The sequence below is a fragment of the Bolinopsis microptera genome, chromosome 11 (assembly GCF_026151205.1).
Source record: "Bolinopsis microptera isolate Bmic1 chromosome 11, MBARI_Bmic_1.0, whole genome shotgun sequence".
Classification (NCBI taxonomy): domain Eukaryota; kingdom Metazoa; phylum Ctenophora; class Tentaculata; order Lobata; family Bolinopsidae; genus Bolinopsis; species Bolinopsis microptera.
Window position 1 is genome coordinate 6,535,557 of NC_087082.1, and position 13,316 is coordinate 6,548,872.

At 36.5% G+C, this 13,316-nt stretch overlaps 2 protein-coding genes across 2 annotated transcripts; both read left to right on the forward strand.

The window, feature by feature from the left end:
* Positions 1–1,982: 1,982 nt before the first annotated feature.
* Positions 1,983–4,842, forward strand: LOC134823302 (uncharacterized). The gene has a single exon (XM_063834719.1). It carries the CDS (start codon positions 2,132–2,134, stop codon positions 4,499–4,501), a length of 2,370 nt encoding a protein of 789 aa, XP_063690789.1. The 5' UTR covers positions 1,983–2,131; the 3' UTR covers positions 4,502–4,842.
* Positions 4,843–5,068: 226 nt separating this feature from the next.
* LOC134822821 (stabilizer of axonemal microtubules 1-like) lies at positions 5,069–12,840 on the forward strand. The gene is made up of 12 exons (XM_063834085.1): positions 5,069–5,118; positions 5,360–5,447; positions 5,597–5,653; positions 6,344–6,484; positions 6,902–7,007; positions 7,171–7,315; positions 7,514–7,674; positions 8,151–8,270; positions 9,922–10,039; positions 10,626–10,761; positions 11,119–11,229; positions 12,279–12,840. Exons 1-12 carry the CDS (start codon positions 5,069–5,071, stop codon positions 12,438–12,440), a joined length of 1,395 nt encoding a protein of 464 aa, XP_063690155.1. The 3' UTR covers positions 12,441–12,840.
* The last annotated feature ends 476 nt before the right edge of the window (positions 12,841–13,316 follow it).

A 13,316-nucleotide genomic window follows, 5' to 3' on the forward strand; every position in this document is an offset into this window, starting at 1 on the left:
GAGGGATGACCGTCTAATACCACCAAAGCCAAGCCATAACTTTATTTATAAATCTTCTTGGCTTTGGAATCAATTCAAGGACTCCAATCCACAGAATAAACCTGACTTTGTGAACACATCCTGTAACTCAATCAAATCAAGGCTGAACCGATCTCTTCTAGATGCCCAAAGCAGGTTCGATAATGAGTGGCATAATGATAACTTTAACAGTTTTGGACCATGCTAGATTATTGATAAAAACGTGGAATTTATGTAAACAAATACTTAATTACTTAAATATTGCCGTTTCCGTACGGCGCTATACGTAATATATGTTAAAAGCGCGCCGCAGCTACTCCCTACCTCAACATTTGCGCGGGTTTCTTAAGCGCGCACGTACGTTTATTCTTGGTCGTTAATCAGACCCATGACATAACGCTATAGGTGGCAGTGACTGTAATTTTCTTCAACAATTACTGAATTATCCATCCATAAAGTGATTTACAAAATGACACCTAAACCTCGTGTTTCGGTGTTCACTTAAACGGTACTTGGCGGCTGAACTGTGGTGTCTGACGTTTGCAGCTAGATCGGACTCTGCATGATATTGTATTAGCAAATTTGTATAGTGTATAATTGTTTAGTGTTTATAATACTCTGCAACCTGGTAGCACGGCTGACACAAAAACAAAATGTTGGCCTGGCTTGTGCATAACTAAGTAAATAACACGCACTCCGATAAAAGCCGTCTGGAGAAACTCCGCAAAATGTTCATTGTAGTCAACGGGCACAAAGAAGCACTACTAGCAATTGTGTCCTTTACCCTCCTACATAATTTGAACATTTTTGTGGCTAACTCATTGAACAACATCTGAATTAAAATGTGTCTAGTATTAAAAGATTCAGTAAGTAATTTTTTCATGTACGCTGTACACTGTAGTTAGTAAATCAAATCAAACTTTTTCGATCAGCCGCGCGCTGAACCAGTGTTGCACTAGGTAAAAATTGTGTATATTTTGTTCATTTTTGAGTGTAAATTAATTTATTAATTTATCACAAATTATTTTATTATAATATAACCACTTATGTGAAATGGTTATTTTGACTTTAAATATTTGAACTAAATATGAATTGATTGTGGGTATAAAATAAAATTTGTTTTACTAAAAAAAATTTGTTTTACTAATATTATTTCACTTGGATATGAAGAAAAAGCCATCTTTCTATAAATTTCAGGGCCACAGGCCAAATGCCAAAAGTTTGGTTAGCAAAAAATTTAGCAGACGGAAAAGATTTATGCAATTAATTTGGTCTGCAACAAATTTGGGCGAGAGGCCCGCTCAAATTTTTTGTCGCCCAAATTTTTGGGAATTAAGGTAAAAGAAAGTCTGGAAGCTATCCCCACCCCTCCCCTCCCTCCCTTTAAAATCACATTATTATATTTGATAGCCCCAATTACAATCCCGTCAATTTTCAAGATTTTTGAAATACATTTGTAACTTGAATATTTATGCATTATTTAGTGAAACAAATTTAAAATTTTATCCTTTATTTTACAATCATAATATAATAATATTTATAAGCCTCCGTTTTGAAAGTTTTAAATTTTAATATATTCACATTTCTATTTAAAATTCAATTTAATGTATAAGTCAATAACTGGCCGCCAAAGCCACGCATTCATGAAAACAGGATTAACTTGTTTATAATTATACTATACGACAAATAGAAATAACTATTAGATCATAATATATCGTCAATTCTAAATATTTACAATACAACATTTCATTTATCTATAAACAAACGTACTCCAGCCCCTACACGCATCCGTTCTTATGCGGCGCGGCTCAAGCCGTGCACGCACGTATTATTTTATACTTTTTGCTTTCTAATAGATATCGTGTCATTGTGTACGTGTAAATGTTCATGTTTTGTGTAAACCGAATCCAATTGAGATTAGTGACAAGGATAAGGACCCAAGTGCCTGTACGGCTTTTTTTAACCTTCTTAGAGGGCACCCTTAACCATCACCTCTTGAATGATATTCATTCAACTAATGAAATTGTAATATAAAGGAAGCATGATTGATTCAACTATATATCGATTTGTTGTTGAAATATCGAATTTTTCAGGATATTTTAATGATTAAAGGATGAGAAATACTCAAAAAAAATTGGAGGAAGACAGCCAGCGAAAAGCTGTGGAAAACAAGTTTGAATCGTTGTGCAACACAATTACTAGTCAAGAGTATAATTGGAATCAATGCTTGGGAAATGTACTTAGTCTAAAGAATGAACTCCTCAAGCATCCGATTCCACCCTCATTAATGTTGAAACATACCCTCTGTCATTCAGAATTATATCGTAGCCAGGCTGACCTAATGGCTCCTGTGCGTGAGTTGGTCAGGCTAGTGACTGTTTATAAGCAATCTTTAGAAGAGAAGAGTATTGCTCTCAAAAGGATTGATGGGGAAAATGAGAGACGCAAAGTAGAACTTGATATCGCAGTTAAAAAGTTGGAGCAATCTTACAACTATGAAAAGCAGTGGCGTCGAGATCATACATTGAATAACTGGGAAAGAGTATTTTGTAAAGCAGCTTTGAACAGAACTCATGGTCGAAGATGGAAGTTTGTTATCAGTAAAGTAAAGCAAAGAGCAGCACTTGGTCTATCTGTTTTTAACCCCATGCTTGATAGTGTTTCTGATGATGAGGAAATGACTGCTGGCATTGTAGCACCTCGTTTTACTTATGGTAGCACAACAAACTCATCACTAGGAATGACTAAACGAAGTGGCGTCACAAGTCATTATACAACTTCAGCGAATAGTACTACTAAGCAAAGCAGTGCAGTGCAAAGTAGCCTGTTGAGTTCCAGTCTAAATGTAGATACTTCTGGGGATACAGAAGATGAGGACACACAGGACACTGAGCCGATGCCCACAAAACATATTCGATCTTCTCCAACCACTCCCAAATCACCAGCATTACCACCAAAGAAAAAGGTGCAAACTAAAGACACTGCAGTATCTACTGAAGATATTGAACATGATAAGATTTTGAAAATTCAGGTTTTCAATCCGATAGGATTCAAATTAGCTCACACAGATATTTCATGCAAGTTTACTTTGTTGAAACAGACCAGTACTAGCGAAATTTTGGACTATACTGAAGAAGGGAGTTATGATGAGATATGTTTTCTGTTTGAAGGTGAGCAGTATAAAACATTGGGTTATAAGCGTGGTACTTCACTGGGCGCAATGCTTGAGGAAGAAGTGTCAGAACAATTAGAGATAACAATACATCATGGGGAAGATAGGAAAATCTTTGCTATATCTACCATTCCTATTGAGGATATATCAGATTCTCAACCAGAAGTAAGGGAGATGATAAACCAAGACGATGTTGTTCCCAAACCATTCCCGATATATGCTTTGGAGGGTGATGTCACTGCGCCTTGCGGTTACTTGCCCATATTTTGTGTATGGCAATTGAAAGTCAGAAAGAAGCGATACGATGTGGGGGTTGGTACTGAAGTGGATGATATGCAAATAGAACTAGTAGATGAAGACGGTGAGGATCTTGATGATGAATTGTCTCTAACCAAAGTGTCATCAACTTCACCAGCCTTATCCAAGAAGTCTGTTTCAGTGAAGATTCCAACACCTAAGCCTCCATCAGAGCCAGCCACTCCTGAGCCTAACGTTGTTAACCAGCCCTCTAAAAAGGAAACAGATCAGATGGTAGATGAAATTGTTAGAGCAAATGCTCAGGAGATGGCTATAGCTCATGCTCAAGAGATCGAAAGGCTTCAGTATGAATATGAGCTAAGGCTTGAAGGAATGGCAAAAGCTTTGGAAATGATGAAGATAGATCAGGAAGAATCTCGAGCTGCAGCGGAATATTCTCAAACACCAATGTCATTGGTTTCCTGTTTCTCCAATCAAACTCGACCTAACTCTACATCAGATGTCGTTCAAAAGTCAGGCCGTGTAGATGTACCCTCGATTGCAACTCAGCAAAGATCGGTGACAACTCTAAATGAAGGGAAAAGGAGGAGGCAGAGCATGAGAAAAAGGGAAGTGCTACCCCGTGATTTCTTCGAGAGAATGGAATATTTCACACGCAACTCTCTCTCAAGACAACAGGACCTAGTGATGAGAGTAAGGGATGAAGTGAGAGCACATGCTGAAAGCGCCATGGCAACACAGCACAGGCTATCACATCGTGTAACCAGCGCAGACAGTGCTGACAGTGGAATTAATGAAGCAACCCAAGATCTCTCGCTGCCCGCTATTTTCATGCCTAAAAAGACAGGCCTTGTATTCTCTCCAAAAGCTTGCAGATACTTTCACCCCCCGGGCAGTAAAGAACCCCGGTTATCTCAAGCTCCCTCTGTATTTCAACTTCCTCACATGAGTAAAACACCTGTGCTCAATTTGTTCGATCTTTCACAGAAAAACGTCGTCCGGAATGGACCCGGATGGCTGTATAAAACTTGTAAAGATGTAACCAAGCGTTGAGTTTCTGGTGTTTTAATTGTTAGCAAGCTCAGTGATAACTTGTCTGTAGTTAAACTTTGGATACTTATCAAGATTATTCAGATTAATTATTGATGATTATTATCGGTTTTACTTAGATGTATTTTTCAACCAAAAAATGTTTAATCTTAGTTCTTAAAGTTTAGTGGAACCTTGAATTACAGGTTAATTTCCTGATAATGGTCGCTGTATGTTCAAGTCTTTGATGACCTATATTTGGGTTTGTTATTTCGATTCTGGGTGTCAGGATATTCAAATTTGACAAGTTTTATAATTTATAAAATACTGTACATCTTTTTTCCTCTTTTAACCTATTAATATACCTCCTTGAGTTTGATTTCACACGCAGAAAACATCAGTTCAAGCAATTTATTAGACCAAAAAAAGTTGTCTAATGTTTTCTTGTTTTCTAAATTTAGGTGTGTCAGTCACACTTACAGTTGTATTGTTTTTAAACAATTTTGTAATTTTGCTGATGCATCAGACAAAATGATATATTTTAGACAAAATTACAGATCACTAACAAAATATCTTCCCATAACGCAAGTTATGAAAGTTAAAGTTAAAGACAAATGCCAATGTAACCTCTGTGACTGCGGGTAAATATTTTCTTTGTTTCAACAAAAATATAAATTTGTTTTTAGCCTCTAGATGATTACTAAAACAAAACGCAGGAGTGTATCTCCATGGAGATTCCAATAAGATGTGTAGTATGTGATGAAAACAATATGACGACTCTGTGAACCACACTGACCACATAATATTTATTCTTGCACTGTCTTGTGTGACGTTATGAATCGTTAGCACTTAGCATGTAACAAATTATATGTCTTATCACAGGAAACACAAATGTCAGTTACACGGAAAGAAGATAGAGAAATATATCCCGTTGCCAGGCAACCCCGAGAACTTCAAAACACACTATCAGGTTTACTGTACAATTTAGCAGCTGGATATTTCCTATGCAAATTCGATTGTTAGCGCGTTTTATTGAGTTACTAAGACCTGTAAACAATATGTTATATCTTTATACATTATAACAATTATATAATAAATTACTAACAGTCCTCTTTTCAGCTGGAGTTTAAAGAAAAGCCTGGCCACCAACCCCCCAAGCCCTGCCTACCTGTACTTGTAAGTTTACCGATTATTTTATAATTTGGATGCAGTGAAACTATTAAAATATATCGACTCTGTTACATCGCTTTCTCAATAAATCTATTTAATCGTATTTGTGAAAATAGTTTATCGTTGAATCTTAAATAATCAGTTTGTCATCTGTTAATTGTGTGGGAGGCTCTGGTACAAGCCTTCCATCTGTTCCAATTCATTCAATCATTCAATTGACCAAAGACCATATTTATATATTTAAATAAAATTCGAAGCTTCCAGTTTCTTCAACTATAGACAACAAATGTTAAAAGTTTTAATAGTTTAAACAATGCACTGTAGTTTTACAGAGCACTACCTATCCGTGCTTCTCTTTTATTGTTCAGAAACTGATTTCACAAGTACGATCCTTCTTACCTCGGACTTTCTCACTTTTAAACGTTTAAACTATTGAACTACATTGAACTTCCAAAATATTTACAGAGTCCGATTATAAACACGCAGCAAATCACAATCACGTGTTTTAATATGACTGATGCTTCTTTCAAAAACCTTTATCCATTTACCTAAATCATTAGAAACTGTCATCACTGAGTCTATTCAATTTCAGAAAAAATCTGAAATTTTCTTAAAAGAATCATCAAATAAGAATCAATAAATGATAAAGTCAATTCATTACACTACGTAATCAGATGACTGATGCTTACAATTCAGATCAAACAGGCTCCAAGTCCGGAGAAGCACCCGTTTGAAGGGTCAACTGAATCTCAGGAAGCTTTCCACCAGAAGGCTTTACCTCTCAAGTTTAGGAAGGAGAAGGAAAAGTACGAGAAGCCGGAGGGCTGTATGGCCTTGGTAGGTTACTAGGTTACTAGGTTACTAGGTTACTAGGTAGGTTACTGATTTAGTTGTTTTTTTGTTTTCATATGTAATATGCTGGCCAAAAGGTTTAGCTTTGAAAACTGTGAGGAGTTGTCAAATATTTTCATGCCTATTTCACTTAGTTACTAGGTTACTAGGTTACTAGGTTACTAGGTTACTAGGTTACCTGGTTACTAGGTTACCTAATTCTAACAGCCAATTTAATGAAATAATTGTAGACATTATTTATTGACGCGACGTATAATAGTAGTGGCTAGGAAATTACTTCTTTACTATTATATGGTTGAACAACATGAAATAGCCAAAATAGAGCAGTTTTAAGACATGCAAGGAGTAATAAACTGAAGTTGTATTAACCTTCTTCTACACTCTAATGACATATTTCCCTAGCTCACAACAAAGTCCGCTGACTACACCGCTAAACCGTTTATAAAACAGAAATCTTACAAACCCAACCTCAAAGCTGATAGGCCGAAACAACTTCCTCAATTTGAAGGTAGTGTATATTTTAGTATTTAATATTTTTCAAGGTATACTCTCAAGCATCATCAAATATACAATTACTTGTGCTGTTATCTGGCAACTGCTTTCTAGAAGATATTGTCACGTTTTTAAAGATAATGAAAGATTTAAGCAAGATTTAAAGCAATGTGTTTCAGGTGAGACAACTTCAGCGGCGTTCTACAAGGCGTACGAAGGATGTGAAAGACAGAAGATGTACAGTGAGCACCCTGTTAATCTGACACTGAATACAGACAAGTTCGAGGGGGTCACCACTGCTAGACACAGCTACCCTGCTTACAGGTAATTTAAGGGTAATGAATTGGTAATGAATGGGTAATAAATAGTTAAATAGGGTATTAACTTTAGGTTACAGCTAGATACTTATTATTTTGAGTTTCGAAGTGTAGAAATCCTTTGCCGATCCATTTTCACTAGATGTAACTATTTTAAACCTACTAATTTATAGTAATATCAGTTCTGACTATCTTCTTTCCTCAGAGGAAACAGCAGAACACTACCAATAAAACCAGTGGAGAAAGAGTTTGAGAGTGGTTTACAGTTCTACGGGGTAACAACTAACCATGACAACTACAAAGGAGTGCAAGGTGCCGGTGCTATGCAACCTATCATACACCCCTCTACTTACAAACAACCTACAGGTACATATTATTACTCTTAGTACGGTACCTTAGTACGGTACCTTAGTACGGTACCTTAGTACGGTACCTTGATACGGTACCCTGTAACCATGACAACTACCGGTACCTATAATTCCGGGTCCTAAATATGTAGCACTTAGCAATTGAAATTCCGACACGCTTTGAATTTCAGATGATAAATGTAGCACCAAATTGCGAATTGTAAGAATGTCTGAACATAAACTGTAAGGTAATATGTACCCTACATTGTTCTTCGATTACAATGTGTAATCCAAGAACAATGTGAATTATCGATTTCAAATCTAAGTTCTTTTTAAAACATTTGCAACTAAGAAAATTTCGATCAACAATTATGGTAACGAACTTTGTATCGTTAGCATGTTTGGTAAGCTCATTTATGATCTAAAAGGGATAAAATTAATAAATTAATTGTTTAATTAACTTAAATAAGGTTTAATTAATTAAGCCTGATACAGGTGAGTTCTACACAGAGACCACAACAAAAGCGCACTACAGTAACAAAGCTCTCTCGGCATCCCTCAGATCACACCCCATCATCCCTCAAGAGATTAGAGAGCCCCTCGCTGATTTTAACGGTACAGTTGTGTGCTCTGTACGGTACGATATACGGTACCGTATATCGTACGAATTACGGTACGATATACGGTACCCTGTACGATGTACGGTACCCTGTACGGTACAATATACGGTACCCTATACAGTACACTATACGGTACACTATACGGTACCCTATACGGTACGATATATACGGTACCCTATACGGTACTCTATACGGTACACTGTACGGTACCATGTACAGTACCCTGTACGGTACCCTGTACGGTACCCTGTACGGTACCCTATACGGTACCCTATACGGTACACTATACGGTACCCTATACGGTACACTATACGGTACCCTATACGGTAAACTATACGGTACCCTGTACGATGTACGGTACCCAGTATGGTACCCATTTTTTACTGTACACGTTGTTTACGGTAACCTCTCGCTGATTTTAACGGTAAAGTTGTGTGCTCTGTACGGTACCCTTTTGTACAGTATCCTTAATTTGTACGGTACCCTTTTATAAGGTAACATATTTTACGGTACCCTTTTGTACGATACTCTTTTGTACGGTACCCTTTTGTCCCGGTTTTAGTTTCCAAATGGAGTGAAGATGAGAATAGAAATTGTAAGCTATGTGATCAGCTAAAGTAAGCTCAGTTTATAGCTGTCTAATTACAACAATCATGAGATAACTTGTTTATATCGTGTGAGCTAGCTTTGTGGTTGGAAGCCAACAAGCTACAAGTGTGGCCTGTAACAACAAAGCTCTCCAGAAAAGCGTTTTAACCAATATCTAGCTGTTGTACTGTGCTTGTTGGTTAAAACTAGCAGTTGGACTGTATTTCTGAGTGGAGTACTGAAAACAGTGTCTGAGGAATATAATAGCCTTTTATAGACTAGTTTATAGACTAGATTATAGACTAGTTTATAGACTAGTTTATAAACTAGTTTATAGACTAGTTTATAGACTAGTTTATAAACTAGTTTATAGACTAGTTTATAGACTAATTTATAGACTAATTTTTAGACTAGTTTATAGACTAGTTTATGAACTAGTTTTACTGAAAAGTTGAATACGATATCCCGGTTAGCGTTACTTTATTATCAGGTAAGTTGAATACGATATCCCGGTTAGAATAGCGTTACTTTATTATCAGGTAAGTTGAATACGATATCCCGGTTAGAATAGCGTTACTTTATTATCAGGTAAGTTGAATACGATATCCCGGTTAGAATAGCGTTACTTTATTATCAGGTAAGTTGAATACGATATCCCGGTTAGAATAGCGTTACTTTATTATCAGGTAAGTTGAATACGATATCCCGGTTAGAATAGCGTTACTTTATTATCAGGTAAGTTGAATACGATATCCCGATTAGCGTTACTTTATTATCAGGTAAGTTGAATACGATATCCCGGTTAGCGTTACTTTATTATCAGGTAAGTTGAATACGATATCCCGGTTAGCGTTACTTTATTATCAGGTAAGTTGAATACGATATCCCGGTTAGCGTTACTTTATTATCAGGTAAGTTGAATACGATATCCCGGTTAGAATAGCGTTACTTTATTATCAGGTAAGTTGAATACGATATCCCGGTTAGAATAGCGTTACTTTATTATCAGGTAAGTTGAATACGATATCCCGGTTAGAATAGCGTTACTTTATTATCAGGTAAGACTACAAACTCGGAAACCTACCCAGCCCACCCCCCACAAGATCGACCCAAACCCAGAGAAAAAGAGAAATATAACAAACCTACTGAAAAGATGGACATTACCTCAGTTCACAGGTACGAGTATTAACCTATTGATGCGTATGATTATATATATAATAATAATGTTTATTTCTTTCTATATCAGACATTCGGAAATGTTACGAGCTATTCCATATAATTTTCCAATATTCCAATTACCTTTTACTCAGCAAGTTCTGTACAAAGTTTCATTTTTGAAACCCCAATACCAAGTTTTTGATAACGACTAACACTTCTCAATAACAGAGAAATCTACAAGCTCTACCCTAGTAACACCCTAGAAACACCCTAGTAACACCCTAGTAACGACTAACACTTCTGTCTCTCAATAACAGAGAAATCTACGAGCTCCACCCTAGTAACACCCTAGAAACACCCTAGAAACACCCTAGTAACACCCTAGTAACGACTAACACTTCTGTCTCTCAATAAACAGAGAAATATACAAGTCCCACCCTAGTAACACCCTAGTAACACCCTAGTAACTTAGTAACACCCTAGTAACGACTAACACTTCTGTCTCTCAATAACAGATAAATCTACAAGCCCCACCCTAGTAACACCCTAGTAACACGCTTGGAACACCTTAGTAACGACTAACACTTCTGTCTCTCAATAACAGAGATATCTACAAGCCCCACTCCGTGCAGCGCCGCCGCAAGCTAACACCACTAGATCCTGTAGTAAGGAAAAGCAGCGCCCCAGTTCCTAAGTTCCAGGGCAGGACCACGCATAAAGAACAGTTTAAACGCTGGACGGTACGGCCACGGATATAGTGTTTATTATTTTTAATGGGTTGTTTTATCAATATAGTGAACTTAACAGAAGATAGATAGATTAGGATGGAGGAGTTTATTTACTTTGAGATATTTTGGACGGAGATGTCAAAGAAAGCACTTTGCTTAATATCTTTAGGTACATCTCCAGTTGTTATATAATGATATATTAGTAAGTAAGTAAGTATTCGATAGATAGACAATAACTTACACCTCTGTACATTAATCAACAGTTAAATGTTTGAGATGAACCATCATTAAAACAATGCATTGATTACTTATGTAATAACTAAGTTGTTAATACAATATTTGTTTTGGTAACATTATCCCCCGCACTAGATTGAGAAACAGAAAGCGTTCAGTGAGCCGCCACGGCTGCTGAAAGTAGGGATAGGTACCATGGAAACCAGGACAATGCAGCAACGAGACTTCGTTTACGATGGTGCTAAGGTATGTAGTATGTACTGTCAGATATTAAACTAATTACAACACTACAAATCTATTACATTTATTGAGGAAACGATGTAACACAGTCGATATATTTTAATGCCATGGGGTGGCAAGTCCCCATTCATCGCAGTCCGATAGTTTCATTGCATCCTAATATACAAACATTTGTTTCGACACGTGACAATGACAATCTAATCGGTTTTTAGACTTAATTTATGTGAGGATTTTATTGGTCGCTGCTGGAATCTGTTCATCGCTGTCGCCTGTCAGAAAAATAAATGTTGATGACCTTACTATTATCTAAATCTTCAGTGACCTATTAATATGAATGTGCCCTTTTGCATGTTAAGAAAAGATTGATAGTCAATAAATTAAAAAAGACTTAGTAGGACTAGATAGTCTATCCCATATTATGTACTAAAGCTACCCCGCTCGAATAGGCAATCCTCCAGAGTTGATAGTGTGCTTGATTCGTATCCTGACACTACACATTTATAATGTACATGATGTGCCACATTTATTGCTTGTTGCTATGGTTACTTCTCAGCTGAGCAAGGTGTCTCATATTAAAAATAGATATTTCTAGAAATGCATTTGTCAATTGGCGGCTTTCTGTAGAAATTTTACAAGAGGTACATTCTCATTTCAGGTGAATTATGAAATGTTATATAAATGAAATTGAATACTACTTGCCTATTTTTGACAAGCCGAATATTTAATAATGATATTGCTTGTCAAACAAGTTTCCATGCGCTCTATAATATATGTACCTATATATAATAATTTGAAGTTTTGTGTCAGCATTTCGATAACCTCATAACCTGACAAATGCTCAATGCTTCACAAATGTAGAATTGTTTTGTCGTCTAGACTTTCTAGATATTCTAGAATATTCCAAGACAAAATTCTGTCGGATTCTTACTCATTTTAAGAACCATTTTCCAACTCGCTTAATCTAAGGAAAATAGGCTCATTTAGTCTGATAAATATTAACACATTTCGCACCAACTACTTTTCACTCTCACTTAATTCCACCATTACTATTTCAGGTGGACAGAGCCAAGCCAATAATCCCCCAAGTGAAAGTAATAAGAAGTGACCTTCCCCTGGACTGCCTCACTAGTTACATGCTGGAATTCAAGGGACTCCAGAATAAGTGTAGATTAGCTGAGATGCTAGTTAGTCAAGCAGAACACAAGCTCAGTGCTTAACACTGTTAACACTGTTAACACTGTTAACACTGTTAACACTGTTAACACTGTACAGTGTACTTAGAGAGCTTAGAGGCCATTTTCACATTTTCATTTATTACTTTTATTTTGACACAATGTATTACTCCACGGCAATTGTTCTAATTGTAGGTGCTGTGTGATAGCGTGAACTTTCTTTAACCAATTACATATTATTCTTGACAGCATTTTAAATCTTTTTATTCTAAAATGTTAATGATTGCATGCGGAGTAACATGACTATTTGCATGTCACTTTTGAACTGATTCCTGCCACTGATTTTCTTATCAAGTTTGCTTATTTTTATCACGAATGTGATCAAGAAAACTAATTTATATGTGCTCATGACTATGTTTTACAGATGTTTATATTATGGTTATAATCTGATATTTTAATTCTCACTCCATCGTGGGGCAGTCTCGTCTAAAATAAGTTATTGTGGTAACGCGCGGCACAGAAACAATATTAATATTTTGGTTGACGTGCGCGGTTTCTATAGATACCAGGTCTACCACGTGGTTTGCTTATACCATGTGACTGAAATAGCACTTTATTACATCAGGTGGCAGGTATACCTTATACATGTTATACCATGTTCATTGTTCTTACCACTACATTAGCTACCTTTAAAACTGACCACAGTCAATGGTTAACATGCGAGCTCAGTTCGTGAGTAAACGCTGACACAGATTTTAACTAATAATAAATAAATAATGGTAAGGTGAGGTCACCGAGTGCACGGCACGTTTCACAGAGCTAGATTACACAGTGCTTATCAGGTTATGCAGTGCAATAGCGGGATGTTATTACAGCAAGCAACTTAGCACGTGTCATGTTGTCATGTCCTTGTTTTAGTCA